The sequence below is a fragment of the Trichosurus vulpecula genome, chromosome 5 (genome assembly GCF_011100635.1).
Source record: "Trichosurus vulpecula isolate mTriVul1 chromosome 5, mTriVul1.pri, whole genome shotgun sequence".
Lineage (NCBI taxonomy): Eukaryota > Metazoa > Chordata > Mammalia > Diprotodontia > Phalangeridae > Trichosurus > Trichosurus vulpecula.
In genome coordinates this window covers 210,481,638-210,504,157 of record NC_050577.1, presented here as the reverse complement: position 1 = coordinate 210,504,157, position 22,520 = coordinate 210,481,638, and the positions used below count along the sequence as shown (strand labels likewise).

Sequence of the window (22,520 nt, the reverse complement as noted above, 5' to 3'; positions counted from 1 at the left end):
AGTACTGTCCTGGGTTTTTCCTTACAATGGTTTGCCATTTCCTTCTCCAGTAGATTAAGGCAAACAGGGTTTAAATTACTTGCCCAAGGTCACACAGCCAGTAAGAGTCTGAGGCCAGATTTGAACTCAGGTCTCCCTCACTCCAAGCCCAGCACTCTATCCACTGAGCCCCTTAGCTGCCTCCTAGAGGAACAGAGGTTAAGTGACTTCCTCAGGATCACACAGCTAGTAAATATCTGATACCAGATTTGAACTCAGGTTTTCCTGACTCCAAGCCCAGTTCTCTATCCACTGACCTACCTCACTGCCTCTGAATTATCAGTAGTCATATGAAAAAATGCTCTAAATCACTAATAATTAGATAAAAGCAAATTAAAACAACTCTGAGGTACCACCTAACACCAATATGACTGACTAAAATGGCAGAAAAAGGAAAATGACATATGTTGAAGGGGATGCAGAAAAATAGGTACACTAATAAACTATTGGTAGAGTTGTAAACTGGACTAACCATTATGGAGAACAACTTGGAATTATTCCCTGAGTGCTATAAAACTGTGGATACTCTTTGACCCAGCAAAACCGCTGTTACCTGTGTCCCCAATGAGATCAAAGAAAAAGAAAAAAAGACCCATATTAGAAAAAAATACTCTTATCCACTCTTATTGTTGTGGCAAAGAACTGGAAACTGAGGGAATGCCCATCAATTGGGCAATGGCTGTATAAATTGTGGTATGTTTCTGATATAATGTATTGTGCTGTAAGAAACTGAGCAGTGGTTGATTTCAGAAAATCTAAGGAAGACTTATATGAGCTGACACAAAGAGAAATGAACAGAACTAGGAAAATACTGTGCACAGTATTGTACTGGCAATCAAATGTGAAAGACTTGGCTACAATGAACCATGACAGTTCCAAAGGAATCATGATGAAAAATGTTATCCACATCTAGAGAGACAACTGATGAACACTGAGTGCAGATCAAAGCACATTTTCTTTCAATTTCTTGGTTTTTCTTATTTTTTTCTTTTGCAACATAGCTAATATAGAAATGCTTTGCATGACTTTATGTGTATATTGGGTATCATATCTCTTGCCTTCTTAGTGGGTGAGGTGGGGTGAGATGGAAGGAGAGAACTTAGAACTAAAAATAGAAAGGTTTTTTTTTAAAAAAAAAACTTGGAGTACAGAAAAAAGATAGCTTTTCCACTCTAAGACAAATTATTATTTTTATGTCGGTAAGTGTGCAGTATGTAGGTTACCATTCAACAAGCTTCAATATATTGTATCTTGCTTTAGTTTACTTCTATTTAATGTACTCAATTACATAATAGCATATAGTGAAAATGGAGGAAAAAGAGGCAGCCACACTTACCTTTTATCTAAATGATGAATAGATAGGATAACACCTGAATTTAACTGGATTTGTTTTAAGGTCACCAAAATAGTGAACTCATGCTCATTTCGTAACTTCTGAAAAAATTGTTGAGCAGTAGCAATGGATGCTTTTACACTCCTTGAAGTATCTAAAAATAAAACAAAAAAAATACTAAGTATAGGCTAGAATTTGTCTTTGCATTTGACAAGTTCATTTTTTAAATTTTGGTGAATAATGATTTATACACAATAGGAAAGTGATTGTATAAACAAATATTTTTAACTAGATAAGAGGGCTCAAAGAATAATGAGCATTAAAATCTCTAAAAGCTAGTCCATTACCCCATATCTTATTTTCAAGAGCAACTAAGTCTAATTGAACACCTCCAAGACAAAACATTTTGACTCGTAAAGGATTCTGCAGTCCTCATTTATGATAGGCATGTGTTCCTGATGTCTACCTTGATGTTCTTGATTCGAAAACTGGATTTAAAACAGTTCTACTTTGTACATTGATTCCCTTAGCTAGATGGTTTGCTTTAAACAAAATTAAAGATGACTAAATTAGTCACTCTCATCTTCTGGTGTTTCTGTTTTAAAAAAACCCAGCATATGCTTGATGCTGATGAAATATAAAGATAAAATTATCCTTTCATTTGTTGAATAGAATATGTACATTGCTATACATATGTATATATATATATATATATATATATATATATATATATATATATATATATATATATTTCCTTCCCCTATCTTGAAGTGAGTGATCATACCTAGAAGCATAATCTCTTGGCCAAGAAAGCTTTAAAAAGGAGACACAAAATCTTGTCCAATATTCACACAGATTTAGAACACAGAGATCAATGATTAAACACCCTGGTAAGGTAATAGAGCTATATTGGGAGGTTGAAAGATACAAAGGAGGGAGGATAAGTCCTAGCTATCCCCTATCCATGAACAAAATTCTTCAGATGGGCATATTTGAGTATAAGGAAAGACCCACATACATGTAAGGAAAGCTAACATACACTTGGAGGCAGTTACTTGGAGTATTCAACTCCTCCCTTTTTTCCTGAGTGTCAACACTAGTGAAAAGGTTTGCTAATCACTGCAAAGTCCTCCTTTTTATGTTGTTGATCACTCAGTCAGTCATGTCTGACTCTTCATGAGCCCATAGACCATAGCATGCCATTTCTCTCTATGGAGTTTTCTTGGCAAAGTTACTGAAGTGCTCTTCCAGTTTCTTCTCCAGTTAATTAAGGCAAACAGAGGTAAGTGACGTAAGTGACACATAGCTAGTAAGTGTCTGAGACCAGATTTAAACTCAAGTCTCCCTGACTCCAGGCCTTATCCACTAAACCACCTAGCTGCCTCTCCTTTCCACAGTCAAGAAATATTCATTCCCCAGAATAACAAAGAGAATAAATCAAAGTCATAGGAAAAAATCTCAAAAAAACCAAAAAGCTTACTTCAATCATTCAGAAATGTATAGTAGTAAAAGCCACCTCTACTTCATATTCATAAGGGATGTTATTTAGGTCATGTCTATGTGGTTTGATCATTTTCCCTACTTTCTTTAAGTTAAAATTTTGCAATAAGAAGCTCATGATCTGAGCTACAGTCAGCTCCAGATCTTTTTTTTAACTGACTGCATGGAACTCCTCCACCTTTGGTTGCAAAGCATGTAATCAATCTGATCGATGTCCATGTGTGGATTCACATTTTGGCTTGTTGAAAAAAAGTGTTTGCTATGACCATTGAGTTATCCTGACAAACACTATTAGTCTCTGCCTTCCTTCATTTTGTACTCCAAGGCCAAACTTGCCTCTTGCTCCAACTATCTTTTGATTTCCTATTTTAGCATTCTAATCCCCTATGATGAAAGTGACATTTTTAAAATGCTTTTTCTAGAAGACATCATAGGTCTTGAGAGATTTGATCAATTTTTGCCTCTTTGGCATAGACTTGTATTACTGTGATGTTGAATGGTTTGCCTAAGATTTATAGAGATATCATTTTGTCATTTGTGAGATGACTCCCCAGTACTGCTTTTTATCACCCTTTTATTAACTATGAGGACTAGTCCATTTCTTCTAAGGGATTCTTGCCCACAATAGTATATGGCATGATTATCTAAATTAAATTCCCCCATTCCCACCCCACTCATTTTCCTGCCTTCAAACCTGGCCTCAGACATTTACTAACTGTCTGACCCTGGGCAAGTCTTTTAACCCCGTTTGTCTCAGTTTCTCATCTGTGAAATAAGCTGGAGAAGGAAATGGCAAACTACTCCATTTTCTTTGCTAAAAAAGAAACCCAAATGGTGTTGCAAAGAGTTGGACACAATTGAAAATGACTAAACAACAAAATTACAAACTATAATATGATGAAAATGTAATCAGTTCAAGGAGCACAAATGAAAACTTTTAAAAAAAGTTTACAGAACTGGCCAAACCAATCAAAAAAAAAGATAAAAAAATATCTACAAAATTCTAAAGGAGGTGACCAAATACAGATTTCAATTCAACTTCAGAAAATGAGATAGAATTGGCTATAATGAAACTTCTAAAGAAAAATGCACATGATCCTGAGAGAATCAGAGAACTCTATCAAGCTTGTTACATAAATGATTCTAAAAACTTGAGAAAGAAAACACTCCACTAGACTCCTTTTCTGACATATAGTTTTAATATGCCAGAGACAGATAAGAAGAACTATACACCAATATCATTAATGAATATCAATGAAAAAAATCTAAATAAAATCCCTTTAAATAAACTATAGAATTTCATCCATGAAATTTTTCATTATGACGAAGGTGGATTTATACCATAGACACATGGATGGTTCAACACCAGAAACAATTAAAATAATTAATCATATTGAAAAAACATTCAAAACTGTATAGTTATCTCAATATATGCAGAAAAAGTCTTTTTAAAAGTACAACACTCATTTATGCTAAAAATTCTATAAAATATAGGTATATAGGGACTTTTTCATATATTAAAAGTATCTAAAACCCACAACAAACATCATATGCAAGGGAGATACAGTTAAAGGTTTCCAAAGAAATACAGAAATAAGGAAAGGAGGCCCATTCTCCCAACTACTGTTTGATATTGTTATGGAAATACTATCAATAGGACAAGAAAAAAAATTAGAAGAGCAAAGATAAACAAAAAGCACATAATACTATATCTCTTTGCTATGACATAAAGGTTTATTTAGAAAATACTAGGGAATCAATTAAGATACTAATTAAGGCAACTAATAGTTTAAGCAAAATTTCAGGCTATGAAATAAACCCTCAAAACTTAACAACATCTCTATATACAGAATCATTAATGTAATAATAAAATAATTTAAGAGGCAATAATTAGATTCCATGTAACTAGAAAAAAATAAGTATCTGGGGACCAGTCTACCAAAGCTCACACAGTAGTGGCACATATTCAATTACAAAGTGTCCCTTAAGGAAATAAAGAACAATTTAAATAGATAGAAAACTATGTGGTGCACATGGGTGGGCCATGCCATTATAATAAAAAAATTATAAGATTATCAAATTTAATTTATAATTTTAATCTATATCATAAAAACAATTAAAGGGATATCTTACAGAACATGATAAAAAATTCATTTGGAGAAAGTCAAGATCTAGAATATCAAGGGAAAAGTGGGGAAAATGTAAGGATGTCAGTGAAATAGCACTTTCAGCCCTCAAAATATATTATAAAGCAACAGACATCAAAATATATTCTAGATATCAGAGCTATCTATACTCATAAAAATGCTCTAAATCACTGTTGATTGGAGAAACATAAATTAAAATAACTCTGAGGTACACTTATCAGATTGGCTAAAATGACAGAAAAGGAAAATGACAAATGTTGGAAATGATATGGAAAATTTGGAACACTAATGGATTGTTGGTGAAGTTGTGAACTGATCAACCATTCTGGAGAGCAATTTGGAACTATGGCCAAAGGGCTATAAAACAATGCATACCCTTTAACCCAGCAATATCACTGCTAGGTGTGTATTCCAAAGAGAATTTTTTTTCTAAAAGGAAAAGAAAATATATGTATACAAATATTTATAGCAGCTCTTCTTATGGTGGCAAAGAATTGGAAATTGAAGAGATGCCCATCAAACAGAGAATGCCTAATCAAGTTGTTGTATATGATTGTGATGGAATACTATTGTGCTTTAAGAAATAATGAGAGCAGTCGCGAGTACCAAGCCTTTCTGTGCAGAATGGAAATCTGTAGGAGTTGGGTGAGACAGAAGTGCAGGGCCTATGGAGAGCAGCAGCAGCTACTCCTGGGGCTGTCAGCCCACAGACTAAATGTGTGAAAGTGACCTTCTTGAACTACCTGGAGCTGAGATGACAGAGTAAACTGTAAGTGCTCTCATCCCTCCCTTGTTGACCTTGAATAACCCAGAGAATACTGCCCTAGGAAGAACTCTGTGATTGTGGAGACAGAAGTAGGGGTACAGCAGTCTTTTAGCTATGGAGGTCCCTCTTGCTGTGGTGGAAGGGGACCAGTGCAGGAAGGGAGGCATCCCAGGAAACCCCACCTCAGGAGACCAGTGGGAATTCCTGAACCCAGGAGGGGTGGAGCCAGCAAACACCAACACTGAAACTCCAGGCCTGCCTTCACACAGCCATGGGAATTGGCAGATACTAGTGCAGATGATGAATGAGGCCACTTGTGTTATGGCACAGCCCCAAGGGAAGAGGAAACTTCCAGCAGCCAGAACACCCCTCCCCCACACCTCACACTGTGAGCTTCAGCTTAACCGAGGGAAACTCAGAAAGACTTTACCAGGTCTTGATCCTTGACACACACCAGGCAGCTCCAGCTTAGCACCAGGTGAGCTGCAGCACTATATAGCTTCTAACTGACAAAACCAGAGGCCACATCACACAAAACTAGTAATGAGGCCCCTAGTTTCCAGCAAAAGAAGCTTGGGACAGGGCACCCTGGGGCCCAGAAGCAGAGATCCACTTTAAAAGCCAGGAAAAAGGCAACCACCATGAAGAAGCAAACTAGAAAAGTAAAAAAGACCATAGAATCTTACTATGAAGAGAGGGAAGATCAAAATATGAACTCAGAAGAGGACAGCACTGACACTATACTGACATCTGAAACCTCAAAAGGAAATATGAACTGGTTGCAATCCCCAAAGAACATTCCTGGAACAGCTCAAGGAAGATTTGAAATGTCAAATTAGAGAGGTAAAACAAAAATTGGAGGGAGGAGCCAAGATTCTGTGTGAAAACAGGGACTCACTTGAGCTCTTCCCTAAATCCCTCCAAACACTTGTGAAAGAATTGACTCTAAACAAATTCTAGAACAATAGAATTCATGAAATGACAGCATGAAACAAGTCTCCAGTCAAAGATGGCATGGATGATCACTGGGAAGGGTCTATCTCATAGTGTGGGGAACAGAATGAAGCCCAGCATGGGCCTCCCTTGAAGAGATGTGCTGAAGTAGATTGGGTGGAGAAGGCTTCAAGGCACTGAATCACTGACAGCTGTGGCAGTTTCCAGACTTCTCAACCCACAAATGCCAAAGACAACTTAGCAGGTTAGTAGGAAAAGTGTTGGACCTGGCTGAAAGAAGTGTGTTGTCCAGCCCCAGTCCTCAGGTGAAGAAGGTGGCTGCAGCTGAGGTGGCTGCTTCCAGTGCTCCAGGCTCACAGACAGTAAGGGCAATCAAGCAGCTGATCAGAGAGGGAGTGCAGGGATCTCTTTGTTGGCACTGAGGCAGTGTTCTCTGTATTTTCCATGCTTGGATCTGGGTGGCAGTCCTGGTTGGTGATTCTTGGGGGAGGAAGAGCACTGGAGTGGCAGAGCTTGTGGTGGCTGTGGAAAGGGAGTCCTCCTGATAGTTACACAGCAGAAAGGAGTGCCTGCACTCACATATAAGTGCACAGGGCAGAAGAGGAGTATCATACCACCTTAGAATAGAAGTAGCTCTGAAAACAACAGCAAAGCCCTTGAAGCTTGGGATAGAACACTCTTGACTCTGGAAGCAGTCATACCCTGACAAAGAGCTCAAAAGTCAAGTAATTGGCTGGAGAAATGAGCAGACAGCATAAAAGGACTCAGACTATAAAATCCTACTTTGGTGACAAAGATCAAAACATACAGCCAGAAGAAGTCAACAAAGTCAAAGAGCCTACATCAAAAGCCTCCAAGAAAAATATGAATGGGGGGGCAGCTAGGTGGCGCAGTTAGTAGAGCACCAGCCCTGGAGTCAGGAGTACCTGAGTTCAAATTTGGCCTCAGACACTTGACACACTTACTAGCAGTGTGACCTTGGGGAAGTCACTTAACACCAACTGCCCTGCCTTCCCGCCTGCAAAAAAAAAAAAAGTAAATAGAAAAAGAAAAGAAAGAAAAATATGAATTGGTTTCAGGCCATGGAAGAGCTCAAAAAGGATTTGGAAAAGCAAGTAAGAGAAGTAGAGGAAAAATTGGGAAGAGAAATAAGAGTGATGCAAGAAAATCATGAAAAACAAGTCAACAGCTTGCTAAAGGAGACCCAAAAAATATTGAAGAAAGTAACACCTTAAAAATAGACTAACCCAAATGGCAAAGGAGCTTCAAAAAGCCAATGAGGAGAAGAATGCCAATTAGCCAAATGAAAAAGGAGGTCCAAAAGACCACTGAAGAAAATACCACCCTAAAAATTAGATTGGAGCAAGTGGAAGCTAGTGACTTTATGAGAAATCAAGATATTATGAAACAGAACCAAAGAAAATATCAAGGAAAATTGTCCTGATATTCTAGAACCACAGGGTAAAATAGAAACCGAAAGAATCCACCAATTACCTCTTGAAAATATCCCAAAAAGAAACCTCCTAGGAACATTGTATCCAAATCCCAGGGTTCCCAGGTCAAGGAGAAAATATTGCAAGCAGTCAGAAAGAAACAATTTGAGTGTTGTGGAAACACAATCAGGATAATACAAGATTTAGCAGCTTCTATACTGAGGGATCAAAGGCCTTGGAAGATGATATTCTGGAAGTCAAAGGAGCTAGGATTAAAACCAACAATCACCTATCCAGCAAAACTGAATATAATACTTCAGGGCAAAATACGGATTTTCAATGAAATAGAAGACCTTCAGGCATTCTTGATGAAAAAAAAACCAATAGTTGAAGGAAAAATTTTACTTTCAAATACAAGAATCAAGAGAAGCATGAAAAGGTAAACAAGAAAGAGAAACTATAAGGGACTTACTAAAGTTGAACTGATTTGTTTACATTCTGACATGGAAAGATGATATCAGTATTGGGGTAGTTGAAGGGAATATACATATATATAGACAGAAGGCACAGGGTGAGTTGAATATGAAGGGATGATATCTAAAAAATGAAATTAAGGGGTGAGAGACGAATATATTAGGAGAAGGAGAAGGGGAGAGATAGAATGGGGTAAATTATCTCACATAAAAGTGGCAAGAAAGAGCAGTTATAATGGAAGGAAAGAGGGAATAGTTGAAAGGGAATGAGCGAAGCTTGCTCTCATCAGATTTGACTTAAGGAGGGAATAACATACACACTTGACTGGGTATCTTACCCTACAGGAAAGTAGAGGGGACGGGGATAAGGGTGGGGGAAGATGATAGAAGGGAGGGCTCACTGGGGGAGGAGGTAGCCAAAAGCAAACATTTTTGAAAAGGGACAGGGTCAAAGGAGAAAATTGAATAAAGGGAGACAGGATAGAATAGAGGGAAACATAGTTAGTGTTTCACAACATGACTGTTATGGAAGTGTTTTGCATAATGATACACGTATAACCTATATTGAATTATTTACCTTCTCAAGGAGGGTAGGTGGGGAGGGAATAAGGAAGAGAATTTGGAACTCAAAGTTCTAAAAACAAATGTTAAAAGATTGTTTCTACATGCAACTGGGAAATAAGATATATGGGCAATGGAGTATAGAAATCTATCTTATCCTACAAGAAAGTAAGGGGAAAGAGGATAGCAGGGGAAGGGGGCAATGGAGTGATAAAAGGGAGGGCAGACTGGGGAAAGGGGAAATCAGAATACATGCCATCTTGGGTTAGGGGGGAGGGTAGAGATGGGGAGAAATTTTGTAACTCAAAATCTTGTGGAAATGAATGTTGAAAACTAAAAAAAAAATTTGAAAAAGAAGAATTTAAAAATACAATGGACCAAATGGAAAAAAAATCACTGATGAGTAAGAATCTTTAAAAAGTAAGATGGATAAGGAGGTACAGACCCTAACAGGAGAAAATAAGTTCTTGAATAGTAAAACTGGCCCAATGGAAAGAAAGGTACAGAAGCTATCTAAAGAAAACAATGTGTTAAAAATTAGAATTGGGCAAGTAGAAGCTAATGACTCTAGGAGGCATCAAGAATCAGTCAAACAAAATCTAAAGAATGAAAAAATAGAAGAAAACATAAAATATCTGATTGGAAAAACAACTGACCTGGAAAATAGATCCAGGAGAGATAATCTAAGAATTATTGGTCTACTGGAAAGCAGTGATGAAAAAAAAGAGCCTGGACTGTATCTTCCAAGAAATCATTAAGGAAAACTTCCCCAAGATCCTAGAACCAGAGAGTAAAATAGTCATGGAAAGAATCCACTGATCACCCTCAGAAAGGCATCCCAAATTGAAAACTCCAAATAATATTGTAGCCACATTCCAGAATGACCAGTTCAAGGAGAAAATACTGCAAGCACCCAGAAAGAAACAATTCAAATATCATAGAACTACAGCTGGATCACACAGTACCTTGCAGCTTCTACATTAAAAGATCAGAGGGATTTAAATATATTCCAAAAGGCAAAGGAGCTTGGACTAAAACCAAGGATCAACAACCCACCAAAACTGAGCATAATCTTTCAGGCAAGGAGATAGACATTTAATGAAATAGGGGAATTCCAGATCTTCCTGATGAAAAGGCCAGAGCTCAAAGGAAAATTTGATCTCCAAATACAAGACTCAAGAGAGTCATAAAAAGGTAAAGAGGAAAAAAAAGAAAAAAAAACCCTTGTTATTCAATAAGGGCAAATTGTTTTTATCCCTGTATGGGAGGGTTAAGCTTGAGAATGGTATAGTTATTACGACATCTAAAAGGGATATACATAGAGCGTGTGGGTATAAATTAACCGATGTGGTGATAAAAAACCTAATCAAGGGGTGCAAAGAGATGGTAATGGGAGAAGAAGTAAGGAGGAGGCAGAAAAGGATAAATTACATCACATGAAGAGGCACAAAAATATAGTATAGTAGAGGGAAAGAAGGGAGGGAGAAAAGAAGTGTTTGAGTTTTACTCTCATTGAATGTGGTACAAGGAGGGAATAACATAATATGTTAAGTAAAGAAATCAGACTTACCCTATAGGCAATAGGAAGGGAAAGGGGAAAGAAAGGGGGGGGTGGTTAGAAGGGAGGGAAGAAGTTGTAAGGGATAATGGTAAGACAAGAGAGGGGGGCTGATAGGGAGGGAATACTGAGGGAGGTGGTGGTTAAAAGCAAAACTCTTTTGAGGAAGGAAATATATAGAGATCTAATTAAAAGAGATAAGGAAGGAAACTATATCTTGCTAAAAGGCACCATAGACAATGAAGTAATATCATTACTTAACATATATGCACTAAGTTCTACAGCATCCAAATTCTTAGAGGAGAAGTTAAGGGAGTTACAGGAAGAAATAGACAACAAAACTATACTAGTGGGGGACCTCAGCCTTCCCCCATCTAAACTTGATGAATCTAACCTCAAAATAAACAAGAAAGAAGTTAAGGAGATGAACAGAATTTTAGAAAAAGTATATATGATAGACCTCTGGAAAAAACTCAGTGGCGATGGGAATATACCTTTTTCTCAGTGGTACATGGCACCTACTCAAAAATTGACCATGTACTAGGGCATAAAAACCTTACAATGCAGTGCGTAAAGGCAGAAATAGTCAAATCATCCTTTTCAGATCATAATGCAATAAAAATTATTTGTGATAGAGGACTGTGGAAAGATAGATGAAAAATTAATGGGAAACTAAATAATCTAATCCTAAAGAATAAGTGGGTCAAACAACAAATCATAAAAACAATCAATAACATCATTCAAGAGAATAACAGTAGTGAGACAACATACAAAAACTTATGGGATGCAGCAAAAGCAGTTCTTAGGGGAAGTTTTAGATCTCTGAATGCTTATATGAATAAAATAGAGAAACAAGAGATCAATGAATTGGGCATGCAACTGAAAACATTAGAAAAAGAACAAATTGAAAATCCCCAATTAAATACCAAATTAGAAATCCAGAAAACCAAAGGAGAGATTAACAAAATTGAAATCAAGAAAGGTACTGAATAAATAAAACTAAGAGCTGGTTTTATGAATTAAAAAATCAATAAAATTCATGAACCTTTGGTCAATTTGATTGAAAAAAAAGAAAGAAGAAAACCAAATTACTAATATCAAAAATGAAAAGGGTGATTTCACCTCCAATGAAGAGGAAATTAAAACAATAATTAGGAATTATTTTGCCCAAGTGTATGCCCATAAATATGACAATCTTAGGGAAATGGATGAATATTTACAAAAATATAAATTGCCCAGATTAACAGAAGAGGAAGTAAAATAATTAAATAACCCCATCTTAGAAAAAGAAACTAATTTTTTTGTCTCCTTTTGGAGGGAAGGCAATTGGCAAGGCAATTTGGGTTAACTGAATTGCCCAAGGTCACACAGCTATAGTCATATGAAAAAATGCTCTAAATCACTATTGATTAGAGAAATGCAAATCAAAACAACTCTTAGGTACCACATCTCTCCTGTCAGATTGGCTAAAATGACAAAATAGGAAAATGATAAATGCTTAAGACAATGTGTGAAAATTGGAACACTATTGCGTTGTTGGTGGAGCTGTGAATCAATGCAGCCATTCTGGAGAGCAATTTGGAACTATGCCCAAAGAGTTATAAAAATGTGCATACCCTTTGAGCCAGCAATGCCACTTCTAGGGCTGTATCCCAAAGAGATCATACAAGTGGGAAAAGGATCCATATGTATAAAAATATTTATAGCAACTCTTTTTGTGGTGTCAAAGAATTGGAAGTCAAGAGGATGCACATCAATTGGGGAATGGCTAAACATGTTGTGTTATATGAATGTAATGGAACACTATTGCTCTATAAGAAATGAGGAGGAGACAGACTTCATAATAACCTGGAAAGACTTACATGATCTGATGCTGAGTGAGGGGAGCAGAACCATGAGAAGATTATACATGATTACAGACACACAGTATCTATGATGACGAACTTTGATAAATTTGTCTCTTCTTAGCAATGCAAGGTTCTAAGACAGCTTGAACAGACTCATGATGGAAAAAGCTATCCACGTCCAGAGAAAGAATTATGAAGTCTGAATGCAAATTGAAGCAAACTGTTTACTCTCTCTTTTTTTTCTTTTTTGGTTTTGTTTCTTCTTTCTCATGGCTCATTCCATTGGTTATAATTCTTCTTTACAACTTGACTATTATGAAAATAAATTTAATGTGAAAGTATATGTTGAACCTATATTGTATTACATGCCATCTTGGGGGAGAAAGGGGAAGAGAGTGATGGGGAGAAAATTTGGAACTCAAAAACTTGTGGAACTAAGTGTTGTAAACTAAAAATTAAAAAGAAATTAAAAAAAGAAATAATGAGCAGGATGCTCTAAGAATAACATGGAAAGACTTACATGAACTGATGCAAAGTGAAATGAGCAGAAGAACACTATAAACAGTAACAGTAATATTGTAAGACAATTTACTATGAATAACTAAACTATTCTCAGCAATACAATGATCCAAGGCAATTCTGTAATAGTTGTGATGAAAGATGCTGTGCCTCTCCAGAAAAGGAACTGGTAGAGCCTGAATGCAGATTAAATGTAATTTCTCTTTATTTTCTTTAATTTTCTTGATTTTTTTTTGTCTTCTTTCACAGAATGACTTACATGGAAACATGTTTTGCATGACTATATGTGGATAACGTATGTCAAATTGCTTGCCTTCACAATGAGGCAGGGAGAAGAGGGATGGAAGAATTTGGAACCAAAAATTTGAAAAAATAAAAAAAAGAAAGTTAAAATTGTTTTTACATATATTTGAAAAAAATAAAATATTAAAGAAGATTTTTTAAAAAAAGAAACGATGAGTATGATTCTTTGCAAAAAACCTGGAAAGATTTACATGAATTGATGCAAAGTGAAGTGAGCAGAACCAAGAAAATACTGTACACGGTAATAGAAATATTGTAGAATGGTCAACTATGAACAACTTATCTATTCTCATCTCTACAAAGATCCGAGACAATTTTGAAGGACTTGTGATAAAAAATGCTATCCACCTCCAGAGAAAGAACTGGTGGAATCTAAATGCAGGTCAAAACATACTGTTTTTTACTTTTTTCCTTTTTTTTCCTCAATGTTTTCTTTCACAAAATGACTAATATGGAAATATGTTTTGCATGACTGCATATGTATAGCGTATATCAAATTGTTCTCCATCTTGGAGAGGGGGGAGGAGAGGGAAAGAAGAAGAGAATTTGGAACTCAAAATTTTTAACAATAAATGTTAAAGTTTTTGTACAAATAAAACAAATATAGCCAAGATCAGAAGAAAAGCTGAAAATTGGAGAAAATATTTAGGGTTTAATAAAGGTCTCATATCTAAAATACTTAAAGAACCATTTCAAATCTGTAAGAATATGAGTAATTCCCCAATTGATAAATGATCAAAGGATATGAACAGGCAGTTTTCTAATGAAGAAATCAAAGCAACTTACAGTTATGTGAAAAATGCTCTAAATTATTATTCATTAGAGAAATTCAAATGAAAACAATCTTGATTTTGCCCCTACCAAATTGGCTAAAATGATAGAAGGAGAAAGTAACAAATGTTGGAGAGGATGTGGAAAAATTGGGACACTAATTCATTGTTGGTGGAATTTTAAACTGATCCAACCATTTTAGAAAGCAATCTGGAATCATGCCCAAACAGTTATTATACTACCTAAACCCTTTGACCGTGTAATACCATTACTTCATCTATTTCCAAAGATGATTAGGGAAAAAATAAAAGAACCTGTATGTTCTAAAATGTTTATAGCAGGTCACTTTGTGGTGGCAAAGAACTGGAAATTGCAAGGACGCCCATCACCTGCAGAATGATTAGACACATTGTAGTATATGATTGTGGTGTAATACTAGTGTACTATAAAAAAATGATGAGTTCAGGGCGGAGCCAAGTTGGCGGCTGGAAAGCAGCAACTTGTTTAAGGTCCCTGCCAGGTCCCTCCAAACACCTATAAAAAATGGCTCTGAACAAATTCTAGAGCTGCAGAACCCACAAAATAGCAAAGGGAAACAAGATTCCAGCCCAGGACAGCCTGGATGGTTGCTGGTAAGGGTCAATAGCTCGGAGCTGGGAGTGGAGAAGAGCAGAGCCCAATCTGGGCCATGCCAGGACCAACCAGATTGGGAGCAGGGTGGAACAGGCATAGCACCCTGAATCAGTGAGCTGTGGCAGTTGCCAGACTTCCCAACCCACAAAAGCCAAAGACAACAGAGAAGGTTGGTAGGAAAAACTGCTGGGACAGAGTGAAAAGAGTTCTCGGTTGGCCACTACCCCAGGGGCAGTGGAGGTGATGCAGCTCTGAGGCTGCTTCCAGAGCTACAGCTGCAGTTGCTTCCAGCCCCAGGCCCACCTGGTGGGAGGAATTAAGCCACAGATTAGAGAGGGACTGCAAAGCCTGCTTTGCCCAGCCTGAATCTGGGCCACAATTCTGGTCATGGGGGGAGAAGGAGCACTGGTGTGGCAGAGCTTGAGTGTAGAAGTTGCTCTGAAAATAGCAGCACAGCCCATCAAGCTTGGGACAAAGTACTGTCTATTTTACAAGCAGTCATACCCAGACAAAAAGCCTGAGGGTCAAGTAGTTGGCTGGGAACACGAACAGGCAGCAAAAATGGTCTCAGATTCAGACTCAGACTTTGGAATCTTTCTTTGGTGACAAAGAAGACCAAAACATACAGCCAGAAGAAGTCAACAAAGTCAACGAACCTACCTACATCAAAAACCTCCAAGAAAAATATAAATTGGGCTCAGGCCATGGAAGAGCTCAAAAAGGATTTGGAAAAGCAAGTTAGAGAAATAGAGGAAAAATTGGGAAGAGAAATGAGAGTAATGTGAGAAAACCATGAAAAACAAGTCAATGACTTGCTAAAGGAGAACCAAAAAAATACTGAAGAAAATAACACCTTAAAAAGTAGACTAACTCAAATGGCAAAAGAGCTCCACAAAGTCAATGAGGAGAAGAATGCCTTGAAAGGCAGAATTAACCAAATGGAAAAGGAGGTCCAAAGGACCACTGAAGAAAATACTACCTTAAAAATTAGATTGGAGCAAGTGGAAGCTAGTGACTTTATGATAAATCAAGATATTATAAAACAGAACCAAAGGAATGAAAAAGTGGAAGACAATGTGAAATATCTCATTGGAAAAGCCACTGACCTGGAGAATAGATCCAGGAGAAACAACTTAAAAATTATTGGACTATCTGAAAGCTATGATCAAAAAAAGAGCCTAGATACCATCTTGCAAGAAATTATTGAGTTGAACTGCCCTGATATTCTAGAGCCAGAGGGTAAAATAGAAATTGAAAGAATCCACTGATCACATCCTGAAAAAGATCCCAAAAAGAAAACTCCTAGGAATATTGTCACCAAATTCCAGAGCTCCCAGATCAAGGAAAAAATACTGCAAACAGCCAGAAAGAAACAATTTAAGTATTGTGGAAACACAATCAGGATAACACAAGATCTAGCAGCTTCCACATTAAGGGATCGAAGGGCTTGGACTATGATATTCTGGAGGTCGATGGAGCTAGGATTAAAACCAAGAATCACCTACCCAGCAAAACTGAGTATCATGCTCCAAGGCAAAATATGGATTTTCAATAAAATAGAGGACTTTCAAGCTCTCTCAGTGAAAAGACCAGAGCTGAATAGAAAATTTGACTTTCAAACACAAGAATCAAGAGAACCATGAAAAGGTAAACAAGAAAGAGAAATCACAAGCGACTTACTAAAGTTGAACTGTTTTGTTTACATTCCTACATGGAAAGATGATGTGTATAATTCACGAGACCTCAGTATTAGGGTGGCTGAAGGGAATATACATACATACATACATACATACATATATATATATGTGTGTGTGTATAGACAGAGGGCACAGGGAGAGTCGAATATAAAGGGATATCTAAAAAAAAATCAAATTAAAGATGAGAGCAGAATATATTGAGAGAGGGAGAAAGGGAGAGATAGAATGGGGTAAATTATCTCACATAAAAGTGGCAAGAAATAGCAGTTCTGTTGGGAGGGAAGAGGGGGCAGGTAAGGGGGAATGAGTGAATCATGCTCTCATCAGATTTGACCTGAGGAGGGAATACCATACACACTCAAATGGGTAACTTACTCCATGGGAAAGTAAGGGGAAGGGGATTTAAAAAAAGGGGGGGGATTATAGAAGGGAGGGCATATACAGGGAGGAGGTAATCAAAAGCAAACACTTTTGAAAAGGGACAGGGTCAAGGGAGACAACTGGATAAAGGGGGATAGTATAGGAAGGAGCAAAATATAGTTATTTTACAACATGAGTATTATGGAAGGGTTTTGCATGATGATACACATGTGGCCTATGTTTAATTGCTTGCCTTTTTAGGGAGGGTGGGTGGGGAGGGAAAAGGGGAGAGAATTTGGAACTCAAAGTTTAAAAGCAGATGTTCAAAAAATAAGTTTTTTGCCTGCAACTAGGAAATAAGATATACAGGTGTTTGAACAATCTGGCTAGCAGTTTCGGTGGGGGTATAAGATTCACCCACAGCCAGCACCCAGAAAGCTGCCAACAGCACAGGTTCTTTTGATCTGCTTAAGCAAGGGAAGCAAGGTGAAGGGGCCGACAAGCTTACTCCAATCCAACATAAAAACAGCATTCAGTTCAGGGGAAAAAGCCAAACTAGTCAAGGGCACTTGTTGACTAAGTGCTAAGGAGCCCATTTTTGGTTACCAACACAACAGGCAATGGGACATAAACATCTATCTTGCCCTACAAGAAAGTAAGGGAAAAGGGGATGGGGGGAGTGGGGTGACAGATGAGGGAGGGCTGACTGGGGAATGGGGCAATCAGAATATATATGCCATGTTGGAGTGGGGGGAGAGTAGAAATGGGGAGAAAATTTGTAATTCAAACTCTTGTGAAAATTAGTGCTAAAAACTAAAAATATTAAAGAAATTTTAAAAAAGAATCTTTTTATATGGTGTTTGTAACTAGTTGCAAAAACAAAATGTATATGAAGGAAAATTGTAGCAAACAAAATGGTTAGTTCAATTATGTTCTGATTATTTAAATTTTTAGCCATATTAATCTCTACCTAAATCAAACTGTGTATAGGCAATTAAAATAAACTATAATTGTGTTTAAAATAAAAAAAAAAAGAATTCTGTTTGAAAATATTGTAAGAAATCCTCAACCAAAGGTTTTGACTTTTTTGATTATGATTTTTAGAATTTTCCTCCTAAGTGAAAATATTCAGTCACCTAGTTTTAAGCAAAAACCACAAATGCGTCATTTAAACTGAGGCATATTGGGACTGTGGTGGAGAAATCTACACCTTAGATTTTAAAGTTTTACTTTATTGTTGCCTAGATAATTTTTGCTCTCAGAAAATGATTACATCTAATACAGGTCTTCCAAGAGTTTTATGGGTCATATGATTTCGATCAGTACCTACTACTGTAGCAGTACCTAACTAGCTTTAAATGAAATTTTAAATTTAGAATTTTAAATTTTATTCCATTGCAAATATAGAATAGTCTGTTATAGTCTCTTAAAATTATATTCTTGTATTTTCATTTCCTTTATTTCAATTAATGGGAAAAATAGTTAAGACTAAATAAGGAACAGATCTACATGATTTAATTACTTGCGAAAAGTATTTATAATGTCTTTGAAGAGATTCTGTAACCACTTGAGAAACCCCCAAACATGAAGTAGTCAAAAGTAACCCTGTATTAAGTAGCATATGTGAGATAATTATCATTTGAAAATTCAATTTTCAATTTTCATACTGAAAGCATGAAATATTTTATTATTTTACAGAAACAAAAAATAGCTATATTACTATTAGTTAGAATACGTGCTTTAAATGCTTTCCTCTTTAAAAAGACTGGCATAATACCAAAAGAAAATTCATCTGCTAAGTTTAAGATAGAATCCAAGAGCATCTTAAACCATTTGTCACTTGGTACAACTTTGGCTATGCTATTTCATTTGTAATGCCAAAAAGTTCACTTACACAATCCATCTGTCGTAAATTTAATCTACAAAATCTGCAAAAGGATGAAAGCGTTTTTGTTCCTGAGAAACAAAAAGAACTCTGCTATAGTATAAATCAGAATTGACTTCTTAGAATCAGATTTCTATCTGCCCTCAATTTATACTTTTTCAAAGATGCATCAAAATTACTATTCATAAACCAACAATCAAAATATCAGTTTAGTAAGTGAATTTTCTTACTATTATCAAGTTAAAATTAATAGATATTCTACAGTGCAATTATTCTATGAAGTGTTCTATAAATCTTTGACAAACTAAGTTCATAGTTAACTTGTATATAACAATAGCTAATATTTGTATATAACATTTAATTACCATCTCTATGCTGATGATTCTCAAATCTATATATCCTGCCCTTTAGTCTGCTAATCTCCACGCTAGCATTTCCAGCTGCTTTTCAGACATTTCCAACTCAATGTCCAGTAGATATCTTAAACTTAATAAGTCCAAAATGGAATTCAGTATCTTTCTCCCCAAGTTGTAGAAGACAATACTATCTCCGTAGTCTCTCAGGCTTTAAACCTAGGAATAATCTTGGATTTTTCACTATCTCTCATCTCCCCTCCCCACCCCATATCCAATCTGTTGCCAACTCCTATCAATTTCACCTCTGAAATATCTATCCAATATGCTCTCTTCTCTCTTCTGATACTGCCACCACTCTAGTGGAAACCCTTATCTCCTCATGCCTGGACAATAGCCTACTGGAAGATCTGTGTGCTTCAAGTCTCCCCTCTCCAATTTATCCTCCATTCAGCCACTAAAGAGATTTTCCTAAACTGCTGGTTTGTACATGTCACACACTCTAAACCCCACTCAGTAAACTCTAGTAGCTTCCTATTGCCTCCAGGATCAAATACAAAATGCTATATTTGTCATTCAAAGCCCTTTGTAACCTAACCTTTTCTTACCTTTCCAATCTTCTTACACGTATTTTTCAATCCAATGACACTGGCATTCTGACTCCCTCTGGCTGTCCCTCATATCTGGAACACTGACTACTGACCTTCCTGGCTTCCTTTAAGTACCATCTAAAAGCCCACCTTCTACAAGAAGCCTTCTCTAACCCCTAATTCCATTGTTTTCCCATTGTTACTATTCCCTATTTTATTGTGTATATAGCTTCATATATATATATATATATATGTGTGTGTGTGTGTGTGTGTGTATAATATTTGTTTGCATATTATTTCTCTCCTTGAGGACAGGGATTGTCTTTTGCCACATTTTGTATCCCCAACACTTAGTACAGTGCCTTGTATACAGTAGTTGTTTAATTAATGCCTATTGGTTGATTAATATAGTGCTTTACAATTTTATCTCATTTGATCCTCAAAACAACTCTAGGAGGCAGGTGCTATTATTATTCCCATTTTACAGATAAGGAAACTGAGGTAAACAGGTTAAGAGACTAGCCTGGGGTCACACAGCTAGTAAATGTCAGAGGCTGTATTTGAACTCGTGTCTTTCTAACTCCAGGCCCTATGCTATATCTACTGCACTACCTATCTTATCCATCTAGTTAAATAGAAATCCACATATTGAAATCAGGTTGGCAGTATTTATTGTGTCTACTGTGTGCCCAAGTATTGTACTTTGACCTAGAAAGGATATAATATCATTTTAAAAATATGTGTTAGGTGTTGTACAGCATATTTTCCAGAAAATTGCAAGAGAAGTGACATAATCTCTGCACCGGAAGAACTGTGCTTCTGTAACTATTGTATCAGAATGGATACCAAGAATAATTTTTAATGAAGAAATGGAATTGGTCTTTGAGAATATTTTCTGGCATGTATCCTTCAGAACATTGAAAGTGCACCACTGAAGTTGTATGTATTTGCAAGAGTTCTGAACTCCAACTAGGTTCAAGTCACCTTCAAATAGCTTTGTAAATCAAGGCTAGTTTCAGCTCTTAAAATACATTTCTGTCAACAGTATATATTAAAATGTTATTTTATTATTAATTCATGAAGAGCTCTCATTCCTTTGTTATTAAAGTCAGGAGTAAGGGTGTGGTGGTTAGAGGCTTGATTTGGGATTTTTAAAAAATCAAAGCAGTTTCAGGGTAGCTAGGTGGCACAGTGGGTAGAGAACCAGCCTTGGAATAAGAAGGAGCCTCACACACTTAACTAGCCTTGGCAAGTCATTTTACCCCAATTGCCCCCCCCACACACAAATGAATACAGTTTCACAAATAACATCTACTACATAATGAAGGAATAACAGTAACATGCTGGGAGATTGTGATTTTTCCAGAAAGTTAAATACATATTTTCAGAAAATTCTGGCCATTCTAAAGAGGCAAGATTTCATACCAAACTTTGAGAGAATAATTTTTAATCAAGACTGCAGATACGTTATTTCCTAACTGAATTAATCCCATCTAAATGAGGTGTTTGTTTTGATATATTGTTTCCCAGGGTCTAAAATAAACCATCTGCTATCTGAATTTCTATACAATGGTCAAAGGGCCCTAGCCATTAAAAATGACAGGAGTACAAACTAAAAAGTTATGGGAGATAATCCTTGGCACTTAAAAAGAGATGAAAGAGGAGGGAAACAAACTGTACCCTGCACTACATAGATATTGTGATAGTTGCAATCTAATGAGAAAGTTTGGTTGAGGGCTTTGTTAAGGACTTCTTCAATTATCTAACTTCATCCCAGTATCACATTAGGGTTAAGCACTTTTCCATACCTTGAAAAAGAAAGGCTTTACTTCCATTGTGCAGCCCAGGGACCTGGAGTACTCCCGTCGTGGACTCCCCCAGCTCTAAATCGGTCAAGAAGTCGATTTTCAAAGAGGGGTCTACTCCAATTCCCCAAACTGAAGGTAAGGGTTGGACATTGGAGAAGGATAAGAGAGAAAGAAAAAGCACCATCAAAATAAATGTATCTGACACTACAGGACAGCGATTATGTTGGAAGCTGACAAAGCTAGGCAGATGACTATCCCTTCCCAGAAACTCACCTGTGCTCACCAGCTTGGCTTAAAAATAATTTAACACCCAGTACTACTTCCACGAAATATTTATAAATCCTTCTATCTGCAAAGTACCCCTCTGTTCACAGGGCTAAGATACAGGGCATGAACATCCTTTGGGTCTTAAAATGGGAGGGGGAAGCAAGCTTGCCTTTCCCTCACCATTCCTGGACATTTTCAGTGCGACAGATCGGATAGCACTGGATTTCCAGAACCTCCTCACATTGGCTCTGCTTCTAGTGTCTACAGAGCCTAATGCAGATTGCTTTTCCCTCAGCCCAGCCCAGCCCAGCCCAGCCGGCACTGACCTGCTTGGAGACAGAAGATCAAACAGAATGTGGTCCCTAAGATTGGAGACTTCATGGTGGGGATCTTTTCAGTTCATCTTCTTCCTCTTAAAAAAAAACCTCTTAGAATAAAATAAATAAATGTCTGCCTCTCCCTTTGTTTCTTAATATTATTTTTAAAAATCGAGGAGAGCAGTTCCTTAAAAATAAAATGCATAAATCTGTCAGACCCTTGAACAAATCGGACTCTATGATGTGCACATCATTCACACATAGACTGGCAAAAGATAAAAAAAGAGGGAGAGAGTGAGAGAGGGAGGAACGGAGAGGGAGGGAGGGAGAGAGAGAGAGAGAGAGAGAGAGAGAGAGAGAGAGAGAGAGAGAGAGAGAGAGAGAACGATGATAAGGATGAAGAGAA

The 22,520-nt window shown here is 36.9% G+C and overlaps 1 protein-coding gene across 1 annotated transcript in view; it reads right to left on the bottom strand.

Annotated features, from left to right (window-relative positions):
- The window catches only part of NELL2 (neural EGFL like 2), a 200,001-nt gene extending 177,799 nt beyond the window's left edge, over positions 1–22,202 (bottom strand). The window contains exons 1-3 of the mRNA XM_036761454.1: positions 22,124–22,202; positions 21,531–21,659; positions 1,376–1,526 (exon numbers count right to left, since the gene is read on the bottom strand). Of these exons, the coding sequence (XP_036617349.1) occupies positions 1,376–1,526; positions 21,531–21,659; positions 22,124–22,178 (335 nt within the window). The 5' untranslated portion in view covers positions 22,179–22,202. The remainder of the gene's footprint in view (positions 1–1,375; positions 1,527–21,530; positions 21,660–22,123) is intronic.
- Between the last annotated feature and the right edge of the window lie 318 nt (positions 22,203–22,520).